The 23,517-nt window shown below is 42.4% G+C and overlaps 1 protein-coding gene across 1 annotated transcript in view; it reads right to left on the reverse strand.

The window, feature by feature from the left end:
- Window positions 1-4,198: 4,198 nt before the first annotated feature.
- STXBP6 (syntaxin binding protein 6) overlaps window positions 4,199-23,517 on the reverse strand; it is a 305,332-nt gene continuing 286,013 nt past the window's right edge. The window contains exons 5-6 of the mRNA XM_003408782.4: window positions 15,397-15,554; window positions 4,199-7,822 (exon numbers count right to left, since the gene is read on the reverse strand). Of these exons, the coding sequence (XP_003408830.1) occupies window positions 7,799-7,822; window positions 15,397-15,554 (182 nt within the window). The 3' untranslated portion in view covers window positions 4,199-7,798. The remainder of the gene's footprint in view (window positions 7,823-15,396; window positions 15,555-23,517) is intronic.

The following is a 23,517-nucleotide window of genomic DNA, read 5'->3' on the forward strand; positions in this document are numbered from 1 at the left end:
TCTCCTTTTCTGAGCACTTTGGGACTGTCTCCTACTATTGTCTTTGCTCTTCTTCCCATGATGACAAGTAGAGTCGATGTATCTATTTTTTTTTTTTTTTTTTTTTGGTCAGGGGACAGGAGGCAATGATACCATATAGGACTACAGGGATAGACTTGTAGGGTAAGAAAGGGTGGTAAATAAAGGAATTCCCCTACGCACTGGGTGGGGACAGTTGAAGACCAAGGTTTTAGTGAGTAACTCAAATACCTGTTTAGCAGTTTGTACTTCCCAGAGCTCCTTCATATTTTCACTGTGCTCTCCAGGCCTCTGAGGCAGGCAGGGTGGGATGAGTCTTCTTTGAATAAAGAGGAACCAGATGCAGAGAAATTACATAATTAGCCTAAGGACTCAAAGCTGGTGATAAAGCCAGGCGGCTCTCTGCTAGGAAGAATGCTAGTTGATTTATTTTTTGAAAGAGAAATTTGCATAGCTTGCAATTTGGTAAAAAATTGCATGCAGTGCAATTATCAGAGGGATGGTGTTTGGAACTATGGCCAGGGCAGGGCTACCGTTATAACTTACCTGATCCTTCTTGCCTGGACAGTCATTATAAATGACCTATTTCCCGAGTAACATTGGGGTTACTTGGACTTCATAAATAAAAGCACCATGACAATTACGGAAAAGCATAGTATGCTGACAACATAATTTTTCTGGGGCCCCTTTTCCTTCTTTTAGCTGAATGCAGAAAGGTGCACCCAGAAAAGGCATGTTGTCACTGACTTCAACTTCCATGTGATTTTAGTTACTTCCTTTTTTCTCTTCAGGCTATTTGCACTCTAGGCCCAGGCTCAATTGGTGGAGTAATTCAAAAAAACGAGACCTGTTGCTATCGAGTCAATTCTGACCCATGGCGACCTCATACGGTTTCCAAGGAGCAGCTGGTGGATTTGAACTGTTGGCATTTTGGTTAGCAGCCAAACTCTTAACCACTATGCCACCAGGGCTCCAGTAGAGCAAACAGTGGACTAAATAGTTCTTTTACTTTCGACATAAGGCATTTGGGGACAGTATGATTTTTGGGTAGTGGGGCCTTCTTGGCATCCCGGAATCACACCGACACATCTGTAGAACAACCTTTGAACTTCTTCACCTAGTATGCTGTTTGTATGTATGAACCAGCTGCTGTTGAGTCAGTTCCAACTCATGGCGACCCCATGTGTGTCAGAGTAGAACTGTGCTCTGTACGGTTTTCAATTGCTTATTTTTCAGAAGTAGACCACCAGGCCTTTCCTAATGGACTCGAACCTCCAAACTTCAGGTTAGTGGCCAAGAACATTAACAATTTGTACCACCCAAGATTTCTGTTACTGTGTGAAGGACACCTAAAATAACCTTCCACCCAAGAAAACCCATTCATTCCATCCCTATAGTTGAAAGACACTAAGGCAACCGTGTCTTCCCTCTGTTATGAATTTAATCTCTCTTTTGGAAATTTCCTCCAGAATGTGGTCACCACTGAGTGCCTTAGGCCAGGGGCCTCTACTTCATCCCAGAGCTGGGTTCTATGTAATGTCAAGGTCCCCGGGCCATAGAAATGGACAGATACATAATGTCTACCCTGTGGGTCTAGTGCCAGTGTGGATTTCAGGAAAGCACGTCTATTCTTCCAGCCAGCGGCACAGTCTGGCAGGCACTGTGAACCTGTCAGCTTTACAGCTTTGTCCTGAATCCATCACAGCACAGCTGACAAACTCTGAGCCCTTAAATGCCATTATTTCATTTAATCCTTTAAATCTAACCTGTGAAGTAGATAATTACCCTCATTTTACAGCTAAGAAAAAAGATGCAGGTAGATTTAGCAACTTGCCCTTGCCACACAGCCAGTAAGACTGGAGCTGAAATTTAAAGCAGGGCTGGCTGACCTGGGACCATCCTCCTACCACAAAGCAATGCTGCCACCAGTGAGTCACCACTAGGGGGCACTCTGCCCTTGTTCACTCCAAGTGAGTTGAAAGGCCATGATTTTATTTTTCCTCCTGGGGGTATGGGGTGGGGCACAGTTCATGCATTCTTTTTTTCTCACAGTTTCTTTCTGTCCCAATGCCTTGGCTCTTTCCATATGGGAAAGTTTGAGACCAATGTAAATGCGTCTACCAGTATCAGTCACTGCAATTCCAGGTCTAAACCAGCAGAAACTTCACAAAGGAAGCCAATGTACTATGAATAAAAAATCATGTTCAATAGTAAAAAAAAAATAGTAGGAGCCAGATTTTCCTTCCTGGAGCAGTAAAAGAAAAGACTGCTTTTAAGAACTAACAGAAAGCTTTGGCCTTCAGTCACCAAGAATGTGGTGTTCTCATTAACAAATTATTTGGTCAGAGGATGAACGGAAAATCTTTGGAAATCCTGAATCATCCAGGCCATGTTTGGGATCTCAGGGTAAAGCTCAGAGAATTCATGGGCTCATTTTTCCTCCTTCCATGTCATCTGACAAATCATCAAAGTGGCAAAACAATTGTGATGCAGTGTCACAGGACAAAGGCTCCATAGCTAATGTTGACAAGTGACACCTGGACCAGCAGGGCTGGTGATTCCTGTGCAGCCTCTGACACATCTAAGTCCAGGTGTGTGATGGGGCCAGACCCCATTTCAGCAGGCATCCTTGGGCTTGTATAGCACACAAAGGCAGGAAAACATGTACGCTTTATAAAAAATCTTTCCTCCATCTGAGAGCATCAATAGCATTTAAAACGTCTAACAGACACAACGTGAGAACAATGACAATACACATCAGTGGCCCACTCAGAATCACTCAGGCCTGTTCGTTCATTCCTGTGGGACTGAAGGAGGCAAGGCAGCATTGCCTCACCGTCCAGCATCCAGCAGGCCCAGTGGGATGAGCCACCTGAGCAGACACCCTGCAGGCCCAGGGCCAAGACTCAGCAGCAGAAAGAAGAAAATGTGGCAGAAACTTAGGGGAGGGAGAAGGGCGGGAAGTGAAAATATGACTCAGGAAATCCTGAGGCTCCAAGTGAGACTCAAGGGAGAAAATAAAATGGGGGTCAAGGCAGAAGGTCACGTGATAGCAGTAAGAGGGCTTACATGTTCATTACGTTTAATTTCCTTGACAGCTTTAATATGCTGATTTAAATCTAGTTTTTTTTAAGTACCTGGGGGAAGCCAGGTGCCCCACCATCCGGGGCCTGCTGGACTCTTTTTTTTTTTTTTTCTTTACAAAAGAAAAGACAATCAATGACACCAAAAAGGCAAAATTGAGAGTTAAATGTGTGCATTTCTAAAAGCCCCCAATTGATAGTGACTTGCAGGTAGGATGGAGGAAGTGCCTGAAGTCTTTGTGTTGACTGGTACTTTACTTACAGGGAACGCCTCAGGAGAAGTTGGCCAAAGCAGGAGTGAAGAAGGGGAGGAAAGCAAAGAGAAGGCATGGAGGGAAGAAAAGGGATGGTTAAAAAGGTGGGAACTGGGGTGTAAATGAAGACAAATCTTGCCTCAGTCTGGCTTCAGTTATACAAAGTCATTTGAGGTATAATTTCTGGATTTTAAAAAAGCAAAGCAAAAGGAAACCCATCTTTTACATTGCTAAAGAGGGCTGTTAGTACAGAGTCACATTCAGAGAACAAAGTGAAACATTTCTCGTGGGTGGGATGTGTTCTCTTCCACGTCTCTGAAGTCTTTACATTTTTCATGCTCTGACAATGACACACCTGAGGCATTTTGCAGTTTCCTTGACACCTGGAAAAACTATCACTTGCCTACCCACATCCAGGCGGGCAAGAAGATGCCATATGGGGGAATCCAGGGTCACAGTTGAGCTCTTTTCTCCATGCCAGCTGTGCATGTGGACACTTACATGCATACATGTTTAGCCATTCCCCAGGCTAGCCATGCCAGGGGAGGAGGCACACAGAACGGATACCATCAGTGATACTCAGATATTTGCATTTTGGTTTGAAATTTATTTCTGGCATTCTTCTTCTTCTCTCTACCCTGCCCCTGCCCTCAATCTTCTTGTTTAGGTGGATTATAACTATGATTGGTCAACAGTTTTTCCAAAGCATGTATCATTGAGAGCAAAGGGAAAGGCCTCACTGATTAAAAAATATATATATATATATATATATATATATATATATATATATATTAGTATTAATCCTCCCATAAGATTTGAGAACTGGTTGTGGTATAATTGCTAACAAGTAAAAATTATATTAAGAAACATGAACATCATTACAAGGTTATTGGCTTATAATTTTGTCCACCAGAGCCGGTGCCTATAAATGCATACTTAATTTAACCATATTTCTATCCTCTCTCTTCTGAAAAGTGGAGGCTGCACTTTAGTACTCCAGAAATATTTCAAAGTCCCGCCTGCTTTACCCATGTCCATGCCAACCCAGAGATAGCTGTTTTGCTACAGGGGTAACCCAAGCCACTTGCCTTGAAAGCAAATGAGGAATGCAATGAGTTACATTTGTTTTCCATAAAAATAAATCGACAGGATATGCTCAAGTCTTCTTTCTAATTTACCAGGGCATAAAGCCAGTCGGCTGAATAAGGGCACATGCTGGAACATGAGTACTTGAGTTTCACACGTGACTAATATCAGCAGAAAGGTTATTAACTGGGTTAGTTGCTTTACGCATGAGAAGAAGGAAATACTTAACTCTTGCTGGATAGAAGCCTATTATCTAAATTAAGGTTAATTCTTTGTTCTTTCCATTAGAATGTGTACAAGGAAACTTTATCATCATGCTAGGATTAGCATGACCTGGAGTCTCTTACAGGCACACGAGATTTTTCCATTAGGATCAAAAGTGTGGTGATGCTTACCTGTTTGATACTATTTTATAGCAGTCACAAATAACTGAGAGAAACAAACTTTCATCACAGAGTTAAAATATTTAATGACAAAATCAGGCTTTGCCGTAACAGTGAATCCACAAAGCAGGTGTTACTTGTCTCTGAATGAAACAAAAGTCATATTTGACACCTTAGAGAGCTTGTGAAGAATTAATAACTGTACAACAGACATCGGTAATGTTACACTTTGGAGAATTAATAGTGAAACTTATCTTTAATATCCCTTATTTAGGGCATTCTGTAAATATTTTTACATAAATGCACAACTTTTGCTAGCCACAAAAGTGGTATTAAGACAGATTTCACTGCAATTTTAAGTCTAACACATAATCTGTATTTTTTCAGAGCTTAAAAAAAGTTGGCTACTGATCATGTTACATTTTACAAATACATTCTGTAATATGAAACATTAACCTGAATGACTGTATACTTCCTGACTACTACAGCTATGTTCCAGGAAGGAGGGGTAACACTGGAAAGACTCTTTTCTTTATGTATTGTCAATAGAATTTAAGACATCCTTCACAGAAATACAGTATCCCCCAAATTTATAGTGAAGTGCAGAAATAAACAGAAATTAAAAGTCTTCTAGCAAGCTCAAACAAATTGGTCCCAAATGATGTGAGTCATTTTAGCAAGTTTCTCAAGGTTAGATGGTATTAATATTTTGTAATGCAGCACCTTCTACAAAAGAATAGCACAGAACATCCGTGTGTTACCATGGGACTCTTCTGCAAGAAGCTGGGAGGTAGAGGACAGACGGGGATTGCTGTTAGAACCTCTCTGTTAGGGGAGACCTAGGTAGGGCTTTGGAAGGAAAATCAACAGAGTAAGCTAATAAAGATTCAGGTGGGCGTCCTTCTAATCCAGGCTATTTTCAATAAGACTTGCATCCAAAAGGATACACAGAGCGTGACGAAAGAGGGCAAAGTATGGAATACCTGTATTTATGAAGAGTAACTCACAATTCCACCAGGGAGGAAGAACCTCACGTTTCATGGTATGCTTATGATCTCAATCTCTGGTACTTTAGGAGTAGCTTCCCAAACACGGTTGTTAGAGAGTTGGCAACAAATTTTATTCTTGAGTTTGGCCAACTGTCAGCAGTTTCAGATCTACCCTTTCAATTATTTATGCCAATTATCTCTGAAGCAAGAATCCAGTTAGGGAAGATGAATATATATACATATATATGTGTGTGTGTGTGTGTTTTCTGAACTGAGGTCTGCAAACGAGGCCTAATTGAAATGATATTTGGGGCTTTTTTAAAGAAATTATAAATGCCTCTGATGGCAAGTTCCTTGCTTCTTTAAACTTCTAAAACACCAAAAGAAAAGTACAAAATACAACAGTGAATATATGGTTTAGTACGTACAATTTATATTCCTTTACTGGATCATCTCCCTAGGAGGAGTCAGAAATCCATCTCAGGTGAATACCATCTCCTTTTTGACATGAACTGCCAGTAATGAAAACTTTCTGTGTCCCTAGGACTGCTTTATTAGGAGAGCTAAGGCAATTTAAATCAACATTAATAATCCAAAAGTCATCTCATACTGCTATGTAAGAAGACTCAACTGGCTCAACGGGCAGAAAGGAAGAAAAAGGGGTCCTGAAGGCTCAGGCAGCGTAAAATCAACACACTGCAGTGGAAGGCTGGAGATGTGTCTGGGATGTGCAGCCTGCCACCTTGTTGCCTAAAGCAGAGCTCTTAGGTCTGCATTTTAACCCTCTAGGACAAAGAACTTGCAGACTCCAAACTCAGTACTACCTGGAGTAATACAAGGTCAGGAGGTGTAGCAACCAACTTTATTAAATCTGACTCCAACCTAAAGGCTTCATGGCTGTGCCGTTTTATGTCAGAGCAAGAAAGCTGCAATCACGGTGAAAGGCAATCTGTCAAGAACCCCATAATTTAAATTACATTAAATAAATAGACAACAATAGCAACGTCAAACCCTCAGAAAATCAGATACCAAGGAACCAAAAGCCATTTCCCAAAGACAAAGTGAGACAATCTCTAAAATATGCATGACTTTGTTAAACAAAAAAAAAAAAAGATTTTAAATGTAGTATCTATTCATGTTATCATTTACAAAGACCTTTATCTGGACAAATCGATTCTTGATAAAAATCCAAGCTCTTTTCAATACCAGCTACCATCATTTGGGACAATGACAAAAAAGAAAACAGCCAAGACAGCACAGAGGTTTTTAAATAGTCTTTCCTTAGGTCTCTCATCTCAAATTTTTATCTTTATACAATAATTCCAAATAATCAGCCTGGGAACAAGTAGCTCAGAAGGTAGATTTCGATCTGTGATTCTGATCTGCATTTTTGAATGCTGGTGATGGCTTGTGCAAAAAAAGACTAGGAAAGAGCAAAATCTAAAGCTGCTGTTTCCCCTGATAAATCCAACTGTTTTCCATGGTTACAGACTCATGTCTCAGGATACAGAATCTTAACCTTCTAATTAAGAGCAGCTAGGAAACTGAGTGAAACCAATCACTGCTTGGCTTTTCATCCAGAAACAATAACATCTTATGTCATCACATTGAAATGTCTTCCTGCTTAATATCAGGAAAAAAATACATGGTGCCAGTTTACAGCCAGCTCATTTAGTCCAACTTTCATATTCAAACTATAAAAAACAAACAAAAAATTTAAAAAAGGAAAACACACACACATATACAAGTGCGAAACAAACAAAAACAAATGAAGCTGATGGGATTGCAGCATTTCTTAGCAAGACCATTAGGAAATGTATAAACACAACACCTTTTCTTTCACGTTAACATATGAAAAGGAACACCAAAAAACCTCAATGTCCATATACTGGAAAAAAGAAGCAAGCGGAGGTCCGGAATTCTTGCAAAAATTGCTGAACACACTCTTCCATTCCTCTTAAGGGGTCACCGGGATAGGCAGTTTCTCAGCATTTGTGCTTCATGGCAAGCTGAGGAGAGAGGAATGATACAAGTAAGACCTTCTTAGCAGGAGTATTTTACTCTATGAAAAGGACCGGGGTGCCACCTAGTAAATGAGCAGCACTGTGGTTGTTAATTTTGCTGGTGTGTGTGTCCAGGTCAGGAGAGCGAGCACTGGTTGGTGTTCCTCCATCCCACTAAAGGAACATGTGGAAAAACCAATGCAGAGACAGAAGAATGACTTACCCTAGCGGTAGGTGGGAACAGAACAAATGCTTCTGGGTTACCAGGTTACTAGTTACCCTGGAAAACCAACACTTCTCAAATGTGACTGCTGACATCTCATAAAGTATTAGAAATCAGCAAACGTAGACAGACAATCTGCAAAAATCCATTCACTATCCAGCCTGGACATTCAACCAAGTCCAAAGCCCCTGACAACTAAATTGTGTTATTGACCAGAACTGAACAATAGACCAAACCCAGACCTTGATTTACTGCTCTTCCCACTGGTATTTGAGAATTGTACTCTATTGAAAATATTAGATCTTTATAAATAGGAACACAAATCATGCAGTAGTTTCCCAAACCCAGCCGGAGCCCATGTTCATGCATTTCAGGAAATGTTATGCAGGTACAGGACATAAAATTAACTCTGACTTTGCTTTTTTTAAGGTGCCCTGGTGGTGCAGTGGTAAAGCGGTTGGCTGCTAACCAAAAGGTAGTCGGTTTGAACCCACCAATCACTTCGCAGGACAAAGATGTGGCAGTATGCTTACATAATGGTTTACAGCCTTGGAAACCCTATGGGGCCGTTCTTCTCTGTCCTATAGGGTTGCTAGGAGTTAGAATCGACTCAAAGGCAGTGGGTTTGCTTTTCTTAGCCAGATCTTTTTCAAGAAGCCAGTACACCGATGTGAACCTGAGAGCAGAGTGGAGCTGAGTTGCAATTACTTATGTGGTCCAGAGTCTGACACGAGGGAAAAATTCCTCAGGCTAGGGTAACAGAAGTAGCCTGAGTGGTTCAAACAGTGAAGTGTTTGACTCCTAGCCGAAAGGTTGGCGGTTCGAACCCACCCACAGGTGCCTTGGAAGACAGGCCTGGTGATCTGCTTCTGAAAGGTCACAGCTTTGAAAACCCCATGGAGCTGTTCTGCTCTGTACACATGTGGTCTCCATGAGTCAGGGTGGTCTCGATGGCAACTAACAACAACAGGGGTGGGTGTGATGGGGAGGAGGATGGGGTCCTGCCACTCAGACTTCCTGTGAGCAAAGCGCAGGTGCTTATTCACAGTCAATAACTTTGTAGAAAGCCCTGTCATCTACATCACAACCAGGCTGCCTGCCTCTTAAGAATTAGCAAGGCGGATCCCACTTCTTCTACTTAGTGGTTTTCTGCATTTTCCTGGACTATGTCAATGATCCATTTCTCCAGATAACCCAAAGCATCCAGAGTCTTCCCTTTCCCTTCGTGATGGCTTTGACAGAGAAGTTATAACCCTGGCGCTGCCACTTCAGCTAGCTAGGCCACCAGCAAAAGCAGTGTACCTGGGCCAGGCAGGCATGTGACAGAGAGCGGACCTGTGGACCTAGCCCTTAAAAAAAAAAAAAAAAAAAAGCCCTTAGGCTACTAAGTTAATTTTTGCTTCAGAAGCCTTGGGGCGCCGATGGTACAAGTGGTTAACACACTCCACTGCTAACTGAAAGGCTGGCATTTGAAGTCCACCCAGAGGCACCTCAGAAGAAAGGTCTAGTGACCTGCTACTGAAAAATCAGCCCTTGAAAACCCTCTGGAGTGCAGTTTTACTCTGACCAACATGAATCAGAATCAACTCAATGGCCACTGGTACTGAGAAGCCTCAGCAGAAGGATCTTCTGTTGCCTCTGCCCAGGGAAGCCAGTCTAAGCAGGAAACTCCTATAAACCTCGTACAGCACTGCCGCTGACAGTCAGTCCCAGTGTCTGTGAAGTCCTGAGTGTGACCAGGCTGATGTGCTATGTGCTGTGGGTTCATGCCAAGAAAGGCAGAGGTGGTTTATAACTCCTGACTGTGAAGAGTTTATAGTCCAGGGAGCAGGGTAGGTGACAGCAATGGTGGAGCCAGGTCTCACCTCAGATCTGTCCCCCTCCCCAGCCTCACTCTCAGCCTCTCTGTTGTATAGCCTCCACTTCTTGCTCAGCCTCTAGTCTTTATACATTATTTAGCATCACAGACCACTCCAGTCAACTGAGAATGGTTAACTGTTGTGCATAATGAACACCAACCATAAATATTCAATCAGTCCTGCTGTCTTGGTATTTACTGAGCTGTTAACCTTCTAACCAAAGGGTCGGCAGTTCAAATCCGCCAGGTGCCCCTTGGAAACTCTGTGGGGCAGATCAACTCTGTCCTATAGGGTAGCTATGAGGTGGAATCGACTTGACAGCACTGGTTTTTGTTTTTTTTTTTCTTTTGGGTTAACCTTCAAAAGACGGGTTTGTGCCAAGTCACCCACAGTTGTTAATCTTCAGCAGAGGCTGTGCTGCTGCTCAGACCAGGCCCTGGTTACAAGAGTGCCTCTGGAATGGGCTAGATTCATGCTAAGGGCAACCCTGGCCAGGAGGGGCTGTGACCAGCTCAGTCTTACAGAAATTCAGCTGGATTGGACATTGTTATGGGTTGATTTGTGCCCCCCCCAAAATATTTTGAAGTCCTAACAGCTGGTACCTGCTAATGTGGCCTTATTTTGAAATAGCATCTTTGCAGATGTAATTAGTTAACATGAGGAGAGTGGGCCCTAATTCAATACGACTAGTGTCCTCATTAAAAGAGGAGAAGAGCCACAGAGGCAGAGAACCAGAGAGAAATCAGCCATGTGAAGACGAAGGTAGTGATTGGAGTGATGCTGCCACAAGCCAAGAATACCTGTGGCTACCAAAAGCTGGAAGAAAAGACAAGGAAGGCTCTTCCCCTGGAGCCTTCAGAAACAGCATGGCCCTGACAACACCCCAGATTCAGATGTCTAGCCTCCAGAACTGTGAGAAAATAATTTTCTGTTGTTTAAGCCAAGCAGTTTGTGATACTTAGTTATGGCAGCCTTAGGAATCTCATACAGACATTTTGCTATTTGAGGCATTTTTGCAGAAAATGCCATCATTCCCATGTCACCCAATTTTTGTTGTTGTTGTTTTTATTCCTTGTGAGTTAGGGGCTTTAGAATAGGGAACACAGGGGTGGGAGAGCAGAAAGTGTGCTGGATTAAATGAGCCTGAGGTCCGGATACCTTGGTGCTGCTGCCTTCCTTGTTCTTTAAAGTCATAACTTCTCCATAGCTCAGTTTCCTCATATGTCAATTTCATCTCCAACTCCAAACACTTACGGATTAATTCAGCTGTCTGAGTTCCTACAGAAGGGCAGTTTAAAATTTCCCTTTGAAATATATATATATATTTTAATACCTCATGGAAAGCTTTCTATTTCAATGCTATGTAACCTGTTGCTGTCACGCAGATTTCGATCCATGGCAACTCCGTGCTGCTCTATAGGGTTTTCTTGGCTGTGATCTTAACAGAAGCAGATCACCAGGCCTATCTCCTGCAGTGCTGCTGGGTGGGTTCAAACCACCAACCTTTAGGTTAGCAGTAGAGCACAAACCATTTGCACCACCAAAGGATGCACTATGTGACCTACTGAACCTAAATAATAATAACAATAATAAATCATTCTCATTACCAGGGAGGGGGCACTTTAAGAGGCCTGGGCTCTTGAGGTCCCTTCTGGCTCGGAGACCCAAAGGCAGCAGTTGTCTAAGCAGGGACAGATGCAGCTACTCCCTCCCAGAGAGCAGAGAAATGCCACTCTCCCTTCCTTCCCACACAAACGTAGGCTTGTGCAAAACATGGCAGATGAACGTTGCTTTCTGTGGGAAATGTCATCTGAGGATGCCCAGGTGTGGATAACACTCTTGCCTGCTGACTCACCACCCATGGCGGGGCTGCCAAAGTGCTGCATACACACGGCAATGCTGTGCTTTTTGGGGCCGGGAAAGTGAGCAGACCTGCTTCTGTGGTTTGGTTGCATGTTCCTAAGGGCTGGAGCTGTGCCAAGCCCCCACCTCAGGAAGGAACCATGCTTCCTCAAGCTGTGCTAAATGGAGCTGGGAAGGGGGTGTTGAGTAGAGAGGGGGAGAAGATAATTTTCCATCTGTGCTAGAGGAGACAACCATCCAAATATCTTGATGGTAGGGTCACACAAAAGCAATCCATTTGCTAATATACCTGGAGCATTCTAAGAGTCCCAGGGAAGATCAGAAGGCCAAAGGTCCTTGTCTACTGCAATCTAGAAAGGTGTGCCCTGCTCTCTTTCTACCTGGGGTTGGGTACCCTTATTCTACCAGGGAGCACCAAGGAGCTATTACCTGGAAGTGTCCCCTTCTGGCTGGAGCACTACCATGAGTATGGCTTCTCTTCTTATAAGCATAGCCCACTCTTACAAGTTAACAGAGCCATGTTTGTCTGGGGGTTGGAGGGCCCACGCTCCACACTGAGCCCTCTCCCCTCACCAGCAAGCCTGGCTAGGGCTGGGCCAGTGAAATGACAGTTTCATGATCAGCCTCTAATGGGTCCAAATCAGGAGTCCTAGCTCCTGGAAAATAGTCACATTTATTTAAAGAGTTCAATCTGCTCGTTAGAAATACTGCCAGTGCTGGGATGATTCAAAAGCATATATCCCAGTTTTAAAAAACTGCAAGTCTGGCTACAAGGTGGTCTCTCTCTCATACTGCGTCATACACACTGAGAGACACTATCAGCCTCTAACCCCTCTCCCTTAGAACATCTATTGGAGGGGAAACCAAAGCAAACACAAACTATCCCCACCCCAGCCATCTCCACTGAAAGCAGGCAACTGGCTCATGTGGATTCTCCCCTGGGCCAAAGTCAGAGGTCTCTTGGCCTTTGGTGGCCTAATCAGTTTCTGTTCTGATAGGTCCTTCACTGTGTTTCAGGGCTGCTCTGTATTTAGATAGTATCAGCATTTAGCAGGAATCCCTCCCACTCCACTTTCCCTTTGAGTTTGGAAGGCATAAAACCTTTACATCCATTCCTTCCCTATCCCTGTGCTGGGGATCCTTATTTACCAGTAACATTTCTCCAAACCTCCTACAGTGCTCATTATGAATACAGTAGGTTCAGCACAAACTATCTTTACAGAAATAACAACTATAAACCAGTTGCTGCCAAGTCAATTGCAACTCATGACGACCCCAAGTGTGTCAGAGTAGAACTCTGCTCCATAGGGTTTTCTATGGCTGATTTTTCAGAAGCAGATAGCCAGACCTGTCTTCCAAGGCACCTCTGCGTAGACTCAAAATTCCAACCTTTCAGTTAGCAGCCAAACACATTATTTGTACCACCCAGAGACTCCATAACAACTATAACTAATATTAATTACATTTATATGCCAGGTATTATGCCAATAGCTTTATAGGTTTGAACTCATTCAATTCTTTCAACATCCTAGGCAGTAGGTACTATTATTAATAAGCCGTATTTTACTGATGAGAAAACTGGGGCTTACAGAAATTAAGCATTTGCCCAAAGCCACTGAGCCAGTAAATGACAAACCAAAAAAATCAAACCTGCTGCCATCGAGTTGATTCGGACTGATAGCGACCCTATAGGACAGAGTAGAACTGTCCCATAGAGTTTCCAAGGAGTGCCTGGCGGATTCAAATTGCTGACCTCTTGGTTAGCAGCCATAGCTCTTAACCACTACGCCACCAGGGTTTCCAAAAATGACAAAACTGGGTTCAAATATAAGATGTTAACTACTATACCGTATTGCCTTCCCAACTACCTAGCAAATTTGGCCACAATACCAGGGAAACAGGGCTGCCAGGGCCAAGCATCCTGGCCATCTGGTTAGGTTATTCAATCCAGTGTTTGTACAATCCCTCTGAAGGGGAAGTCTACATGGATGACCTCCAAGTATTGTTTGCCCCACCTATAGGAAGAACGATTTTATAATCTTCCTTGGTAACCTGGTTCATGGTTTAATCATTATCCTAAACTCTTGTTTTAGCAGAATTTCATCAGTGCACTATTTATTGTTCTAGTCTAAGTGTAAGCTATGAAAGATAACTGCCTGTACCATCGCCCTTCCCAGGCTTGGAAACAGTAATAAAGTTATTTCCTTTGGCCTTCTCTTCCTTAAATCAACAAGTTAACATGTTCCCCCAGATTTCCATTGTCACCCCATTTACATCACTTAAGTGGCTGCTGTTATAAATTCAGCTGGAGCTGGAATTCTAGCGTTTCCATCTTATAATTATTTCTGTGTCACAAAAGCTGGAGAAGAGAGAAAAGGAGGATGGAAATCTTAAATCTGAGCTTCACTTGCTCTACAACACCTCTCAGCAAGGTGAGGCTCTGGTCTCTAAGCAGGGCTGCCTGCATTTTCAGACAGTTCTGGCAAGTGCTCCTCAAGGAGCTTCAGATGAATCCCACAGGCAGACCCCAAGACAGAGAATCAATGATATGCCCAGCAGGTCTGGGCAAAGGTGAGGCAGGAAGGGAAGGCAAGGAACATTCATTCAGAAACTGACTCCCAGTTGGGCCTGAGCACGAGCCTCCAGAGAGAGCTCTGGAAGGGCCACCTTAGCTCAGATGGGGGTATTTTTCTTGTTACTTTTCAGGTTCTCCATTCCTGTGTCCTCAGCAGAAGCAGGGTTTTCTGGTAAGCACATTCATTTTTTCCCCAAAGGTCATCTGCAAAGCACATCTGAAGGTCTAGTTCATGCCTCTCAGGTGCCAACACAAGCCATCAGCAGACGTTGTTTCTGGAAACCTAAACTCAAATCCCGAGCCAGAAAAGCACTGCTCTTTGATCTGAAGCACAAGCACAGTAATAAATCTTCTTTATCTCCTGACCAACAGCGCCTCTTCTTCCTTTGCTATGACGGCCTTAGAGAGCTGGCTGCTGATACAAACTCCCCTTACCCACCCTGGAAGGCGCTGTTTGGTGATTGTTTAAATGTGTACACATGTGTGCCCAGACCCATGTGGGAAAGGCCATTTTTCGGAGTCTGAGGGAGAAGGGAATCTTGCAGCTATAGGCATATCGGATTTGGAGCTGCAGAATCAAGGCCCTGAAATTATAACCCTCTCGGAGGGCAAGTAAAAAGGAGGTGCTGGGACTAGAGCTTGCTTTGCATACAGTGAGAAGATAAGAATACAGGGAGCTAGCTCAGGATGGGAAAGCAATGGCAAGGAAAAGTCAGCATGAGACGGCTTAAGTCCTCCAATGGGTTCTTTCAAGCACTGGCCAAAGGAAGAAGGATATTCTGAGACTTGCTGTCTCTCTCTTTTTTTCCCCCCTCATACAGTTCCCTGAAACTTAAGCCCTGAACTTCTAGGCAGGAACGTAAAGATGGTGCACATTTCCCAAAGATCGAAAGGAAGAGCTAGAGAGGAAGGCATACAAAAGGAGATAACCAAAGAAACAGGTATAAGAAGAAATCTTTCATGATTCAGATGCTTACTAAATAGCAGAGAGGAATTATGTAAAGAGACAGAAGAAAAAAAAAAAAGGCTGAGACCCCCCCTGCCACTTGGCTGCACTCACCTTGTGTGCAGTTTCTGCAAACTGCTGGGCGCTATTTTTCATGTCTTCTGTCTTCTCCTCTGCTCGGCCTAACCGCTCCCCGCGCTCATTTAAGGCCTGGCTAGCCTTCTGTACTGCGCTGGTCACACTGTCAGCAGCCGAATGGAGGATGCTGTTTCCTGAGGAAAGAAGAGCAAGTACATTGGGAACTGGACTGATTGACCACCAGTGACCAGACCTCTGCCAGTGGGGAGCACCCTCGAAGAGCAAGGCAGGTCACACTTCAGAAGGGCCTCTCATTCATGTCTAGGAAAAAAGTTAACTTTCCCTTCAACTCACTGACTGCAGGAACTGGGCAAATGCTGAACGCTTCTCTCACACCTCCATCACTGACACATTGCTCGTTTCCATTCTGCCAGTGTCCTGCCTGGCGAGGTTCAAGACAAAGGAGTCCACCTGTGTTTAGGACTTGACACACAAAGGCAACTGGGAATTCTGACAAGGTCTTGAATTAGGAAGCTTCAAGGAGACATATCTGGATCTTGGGTGCATTTCTTTTTGCTCTGGGGTTTAGGTCAATAACAATGGTAAAACTGGGGCCACAGAACTTTTCCAGATAAAATGCTCTGTACTGTTTCCAACTCTTCCCTTCTATTTTACCATTCCACTCAGCAATAAGCAATACTCTGAATATATGGCTCCAAGTAAGAAGCTGTGAATTAGTCTCAAAGTTCAGAGTAGGTATGCCAGCCATCAGCCTTGAATCCTGTGCCGTGGCTCAGTGGGTTGGGCCTCCTTGCCTCTGATCTCTAGTACATGAAACATGGGGCCTCAGCAAAAACGAACTCTTCGTTCAGCACTTAAGCAGCAGGTAGAAACAGTAGCAGAAACCAATCCCAGAAGAAACTTAGCTCTTCCCAAATTCAGGAGAGATGATAGGGAATAGGTTGAAAAACCATCACATCTCAGAGGCCCGCATCCCTGACGTCCTATCTGTCAGGACTAGGAAACAGAATTCACCGGTGAAGAACTGGTATATGCATTCCCTGCTGAGAATGGTGCGACTTCCCAAATGACAACCAAAGGGAATTTGTACCTGTGTTTCGTTAACACTGAGTGAAAGCTGTTAAACGGCATTTTACATAATAGCTTTATGTCTTTGAATAAGTTTATTACATCGTTTAACTTTGTACCTGGGATGGATACATCTAGTCACAGACAGCTTTTAATAGAAGTGCAATTTCCTCTGGTCTCAGGTTCAAACGTTTCCTAATTTCTCCTCTGTGGGAATCATCTATGGCTTGTGGAAAGGAATCTCAGGCAAAGAAAGTACCCGGCCAAGAGGAAGCACTTAGTACACTGTTTTCCATTTTTTCTTCTTTAGGAGTGGTTTTCAAGGGCTTCGACAATGAATAGGGTTAAATTAGTATTAATCAGTTGCACGAAGCACTGCGTGAGCCAAAGATAAATCAGTACGGATTAATAGGGACCAGAGAAGCTGAGGGTCTGGAGAAATCTGGTTGAATGCATGGACTGGATTGGAAGGTTTAGGTCTTCAAAATAGACTTAGGAGGAGAAACCTCAGTCTTCCTTTGCTTTCACACACATTACCCTCATGACTATAACGATAGCCCACCACCATTGCCCGACATTTGAATAAAAACCATAGAGTCAATTCTAACTCATAGTGATCCTACAGGACAGAGTAGAACTGCCCCATAGGGTTTCCAAGGAGCAGCTGGTGGATTCACACTGCTGACCTTTTGATTAGCAGCTAAATGCTTAACCACTGCACCAACATTTGAATAGCATCTTATAATCATAAGGCACCTTTGCAAATATTATTTCATTTGATTTTCACAAAAATAATACTGAGAAGACTGAGACAATTAGAAGTTGAATGGCCTACCCAGGTCACAGCACTAGGGAAGTAACAGCCCTGGAACCTGGTCCGTATCTTCCTCTTTGCAAAGATGGTGTTTGTCATGGAAAGTAGTCACTACAAAGGAGCCATGAGCAGGCTAGGGCACAGATAGGTTTTGACAGGTTATCTCCCAAGGTAATGCCTGACTGTTTCCGTGCTCAAGGTGTTCCTCTCAGTAAATGAAGAGTTATTGCCTGTGCTGCATTGCAAGTCAAGTGCTCTCAAGAAAGAAGAGGCCAATGGGACGGGATGGGAAAACAGTGGAGGGATTGGAAGGTACAAGGGGAGTGAGGGGAGAGTACAAGAAAATTTCTTTGCGTCTTGCTTCCTTCCACATACCCACAGCTTAGCTGGCAGAGGACTGGGAAAAGACGGAGCGGCAAATCTGCATCTTCACAGCTAAGAGTGGCTGTATTAAATCAAAGGGATTTTAGAAATACCGACCATAACATTAAGAGGATATATAACTAAAAAATAACTAGGATCTGTCTTTATCCACCAGAATTGACTCTCATGGCCTCCTAAGAGTTATATACTTTTTGCTTTCTTGCCATAACTTTCTCAAGATAATCTTACACACAATGTTATCAGGTAATACTGCAACCAACAGTTACATCGAAAAGAGGAAACCAAATGCTGCTATTCCAAGATGATACTGCTGACCACCATCAATAGGAAATCCACCTGTAGTTTTTTCAGTCATGAGGACGGATTTAAACACATCTCATTGCCTCAGTTGTCATGGTCTCTCCTGGCTTAAATTCTACCCATATTTCAAGGCCCAGTTAAGTCTTATCACCTTTATCAAGCTTCTAGGTCGATTCTATTCTCTCACTGCTTTCAACTCCTTAAGTACTGCCTCTATCATTCTTGGGTGCTTAATCAAGTGTAGTCATGGACAACTCTTCTCCTACTTCTCTTTTCTTCCTGTAGATGCAATGACTTCCCAGCCAGAAGAGCTGGCTTTGAACCCAGGAGGTCCAGCTCCAGAGCCTATTCTCTTACTCATTGTGCAGTATTTAGTTTTCCCTCAGATTTTTCTTCTCTTGAGATTAACGGCAGAGTCTGCATTAAGTGCATGGAATAAAGACTTTAGTGTAATTCCGAATGCAATCTTTAAAATCCCACACAAAACAGAAAATATTCCATTCTATTGTAAATAGAGAAAACAAAAGTACTGTAGAAAAGTCATAATACACATAGCTACAAACAGGCAAAGGAGCCCTGGTGGCACAATGGTTCAACACTCAGTTGCTAACAAAAAGGTTGGCAGTTTGAACCCATCTAGAGGCTCTGTGGGAAAAGAGACCAGGCAATCTGCTCCTGTAAAGATTACAGCCTAGGAAACCCTAAAGGGCAGCTCCACTCTGTCACATTGTTGCTACGAGTCGAACATCAACTCAAAGGCACCTAATAACAACAACATAAAAAGGCAATAAAAGTATCTACTGTTCTATTGCTCAGAGATAACCACAATTTACAAACAATTATGGTACATTTTATTCTAGTTACTTTTCTGCATATGATTTTATAAAACATGGCTGAGACCATACTGCATATATTTAATTTTGTATCCAATTGTGGGCACTTTCCTATGTTATGAAAAATTCTTCGAAAATACTGTTGATAATGGCTATAGGACGCTATCATAACTTAGTCAAATATTTCCCATTTAGATATTTGATGTTTCCAAAAGGTTTACTTTTGTTAATGAGGCTGCAGTTACCATCTTGCATTCACACACACACACACACACACACCCTTTGCCCACAAACATTTTTGAGGCTCTTGGTGCAACGCGGAAAACTGCTTCCCTGAAAGGTTCATTCAACGTTCAAAACTATTCACTGAGTGCATGCTAAGTGACGGATGCCGTTATGCTGACACGACTGGCTGCATGACCTTGAGGGAGTGAATGAACTTCTTTCATCTTCCATTTCCTATCCGTAAAGCGCAGGACATGCCATCCACCTCATCTGGCTGCTGTGGAAATGAAGATGAACATATATCCAGAGTGCCTGGCATAGGGTAGATGCTCAACAGAAGTTTGCCCCTTGTCTCTAAAACTGCCCATGGTCCGATCCCACCAATTCCATTTCATGTCTCCCTCTCTTCTCTCCTATCTTGTCTCCTGTCTCTCCTAAGTGTCTTGACGCTTGCTGAAGATAACTCCTTAGATGTCTTTGTGCACCCTGCTGTGTGCAGCACAGTGCGTTACCTAGAGAGGGAGTTGAACGCAAATTCATTAAATCAAGGCATGCCTTGTAAATAGGATGCCTAATTCAAGAGTTGGGGCCCATCACATTGTGCTGAGTTAAATCTGGAAATAAAGCAGTCTCCTGAGGCAGATAGAACAGTAATTCTCTCTAAGAAGACAGGAAGGATATTAATACCCAAATTTATTCAAGCAGTCTGAGAAGAGGCTGTCAAACGCAGCAAATAAAGTCAACTACCTTTTGAATTATAGTCCCTGGAGAGGAGAAAAGAGACCAGTCTTACTTCATCGATGCTGCACTCACATCAGTTTCCCTCAATACGTGGTTTTAGAAATATATATGCCGGCATTTTTTACGTTAAGTGATTTAGAAGGCTTTACTGAGAGAGCAATTTGAGATAAAGCTATAACATTGTATTCATTCACTCTTAGAAAATACAATTTAAAAGAAATTTAAATGTAGAGGAAAATGAGGGAAAATACAGTATATTGAAAAGGGACAACAGAAGGGAAAAAAGAGGAGGGAGGATTTTTAAAAAGGTCACAAAACATGCTAACAGGTCAAAGACCAATGTGGTTGCATTTGATAATCTTACCCTTCAGATTGTTTCTTGAGAATTAAAACTCCTAATTCTATAACCAGTGAAGAGAAAACTTTAAATAGAATTTTCAGCAGCTACTTCCTCTAGCAAATATGAATGCAGATATCTGAAACGGAAAATAGTTGTTCTGCTTGGAAACTGCTGTGTTCTGGTGGCGCAGTGGTTAAGCACTTGGCTGCTAACAGCACAGTTGGTGGTTCAAACCCCCCTGCCATCCTGCAGGAGAAAGATGTGTCAGTCTGCTCCCGTAACAATTATAGCCTTGGAAACCCTGTGGGGCAGCTCTACTCCATCCGATAGGGTAGTTATGAGTTGGAATCAACTCGATGGCAAGGGGTTTGGTTTGGAAAATTATGAAGCAAGAAAATCACCCCCAAAATTAATGATTCATAAACATACACTCACCTATGCTCAGTGCTGAGTAAATATGTTCATCCATGAGTATTCGTTTCAAGCTGAAATTTAATACTTTTGCTGGGACTACTTCTATAATTAGTTTAACCACTTAGGAATAACTGTACAATAAAGCCCACTTATCTAAAACAACTCTGAGGAAAACCAATTTGAATTATAGAAAACTATATATATGATGGATTTGAAGTCTAATAAAATAAACTAACAAATATTGGCAGAAGGATCTATTATATTAAATCTGTTAACAGGTCAGTTCCATTAGTAACTCTCATATCATATACCCAAAGTATTCAATAATAATTTATTCCTTAAGTAGATTAAATAGTCTCATTCCTATAGTGTCAATTTTCTTGGCAAAACTATTTTCATGAGTAGAACATAAGATAAACTTAAGTCTGCTTTGGTATTAGTTATTATATTCAATGTGATTTTACTAGCTACAAATATGAAGGATTCACCTCGGACTTTTTTTTCTTTTCTTTTTCTACTTCCAATCTGTAACCAATTTACTACTCAGCACCACTACCACCAGAGGACACAGCGAAAGAAAAGCCATATGGAGATCTGATTCCCTGACCACAGGGTCTCTTCTCAGTCCTAAAAACCCAGTACCAGTTGTGTCAAGTTGTTTGAGACTCATGGGACCCCATGTGTGCAGAGTAGAACAGCTTCCATAGGGTTTTCAGGCTGTGACCTTTAGGAAGTATATTGGCAGGCTTCTCAGTTGCCTCTGAGTGGATTCAAAATCTCCAACCTTTTGGTTAACAGTTCAGTGCTGAATCATCTGTGCCACCCAGGGACCCCTCTTAGTTCTAAAGCCACTCTGAACTGTTGTTGTTGTTAGGTGCCCTCCAGTCAGTTCCAACTTATGGGGACCCTGTGTACAACAGGACGAAACACTGCCCCGGTCCTGTGCCATCCTCATAATTGTTGCTGTGTTTGAGCCTGTCGTTGCAGCCATTGTCAATCCATCTCATTGAGGGTCTTTCTCTTTTTCATTGACCCTCTACTTTATCAAGCATGATGTCCTTCTCCAGGGACTGGTCCCTCCTGATAACATATCCAGAGTACATGAGATGGAGTCTCGCCGTCCTTGCTTCTAAGGAGCATTCTGGCTGTATTTCCTCCAAGACAGATTTGTTCATTCTTCTGGCAGTCCACGGTAATTCGATATTCTTTGCCAACATGAAAATTCAAATGCATCGATTCTGCTTCATTTTTCCTTATTTTGTCCAGCTTTCACAAGAGGATGAAAATACCATGGTTTGGGTCAGGTGCACCTTTGTCCTCAAAGTGACATCTTTGTTTTTTAACACTACTCCATGCTGAAGGTTGTAGTCTTTGATCTTCCTCAGCAAGTGCTTCAAGTATGCCTCATTTTCAGCAAGCAAGGTCATGTCATCTGCATATCACAGGTTGTTTATGAGTCTTCATCTGATTCTGATGCTGAGTTCTTCTTCATATAGTCTATCTAAGATTATTTGCCCAGCATACAGATTCAGTAAGTATGGTCACAAAGGATACAAGCCTGATGCACACCTTTCCTGATTTTAAACCCCACAATATTTCATTGCTTTCTTTGTAGGACTGCCTCTTAGACTATGTACAAGTTCTGCATGAGCACAAGTAAATGTTCTGGAATTCCTTTTCTTCACAATGTTGGCCATAACTTGTTATGATCCATATAGTCAAATACCTTTGCACAGTCACTAAAACATAGGTAAGTATTTTTCTGGTATTCTCTGGTTTTAGCCAAGATCCATCTGACATCGGCAATGATATCCCTCATTCCACATCTTCTTCTGAATCAGCTTCAATTTCTGGAATTTCCCTGTTGATATACTGCTGCAACCACTTTTAACTGATCTTCAGCAAAATTTTTACTTGTGTGTGATATTAATGATATTGTTCGATAATTTCTGCATTCTTTTGGATCTCCTTTCTTCCGAATGGACACAAATATGGATCTCTTCTAGTCAGTTGGCCAGGTAGCTCTCTTCCAAATTTCTTGCATAGAGGAGCGAGCGCTTCCAACATTGCATCCATTTGTTGAAACATCTCAATTGGTATACCATCAATTCCTGAAGCCTTGTTTTTTGTCATTGCCTTCAGTGCAGCCTGGACTTTTTCCTTCAATACCATTGCTTCTTGATTATATGTTACATCCTGAAATGGCTGAATGTCGATCAATTCTTTTTGGTATAGTGACTCTGTGTATTCCTTCTATCTTCTTTTGATGCTCTCTGCATCATTCAATATTTTGCCCACAGAATCATTCAATATTGCAATTCGAGGCTTGAATTTTTTCTTCATTTTTTTTCAGCTTGAGAAATGCCGAGTATGTTCTTCCCTTTTGGTTTACAAACTCCAGGCCTTTGCACATTTCACTAGAATGTTTTACTTTGTCTTCTCGAGCTGCCCTTTGAAATCTTCTGTTCAGCTCTTTTACGTCATCATTTCTTCCATTCGCTTTAGTTACTCTACATTCAAAAGCAAGTTTCAGAGTCTCTTCTGACTTTCATTTTTTTTTCTTTTCTTTTTTTCCTGTCTTTTTAACGACCTTTTTCTTTCTTCATATATGTTGTCCTTGATGTCATCCCACAACTCCTCTGGTCTTTAGTCATAGTGTTCAATGTGTCAGATTTATTCTTGAGATGGTCTCTAAATTCAGGTGGGATATACTTAAGGTCACACTTTGGCCCTTGTGAACTTGTTTTAATTTTCTTCAGCTTTAACGTGAACTTACATATGAGCAATTGATGGTCTGTTCTGAAGTCAACCCCTGGTCTTGTTCTGACTGATGATATTGAGTTTCTCTATCATCTCTTTCCACAGATGGAGTTGATTTGATTCCTGTGTACTCCATCTGCCAAGGTCCATGTGTATAGTTGTTTGTGTTGTTGAAAAAGGGTATTTGCAATCAGCTAAGTCACTGGTTTTGCAGAATTCTATCATGTGATCTCCATCATTTTTATCACCAAAGCTAT

The sequence above is a fragment of the Loxodonta africana genome, chromosome 10 (assembly GCF_030014295.1).
Source record: "Loxodonta africana isolate mLoxAfr1 chromosome 10, mLoxAfr1.hap2, whole genome shotgun sequence".
NCBI classification, from domain to species: domain Eukaryota; kingdom Metazoa; phylum Chordata; class Mammalia; order Proboscidea; family Elephantidae; genus Loxodonta; species Loxodonta africana.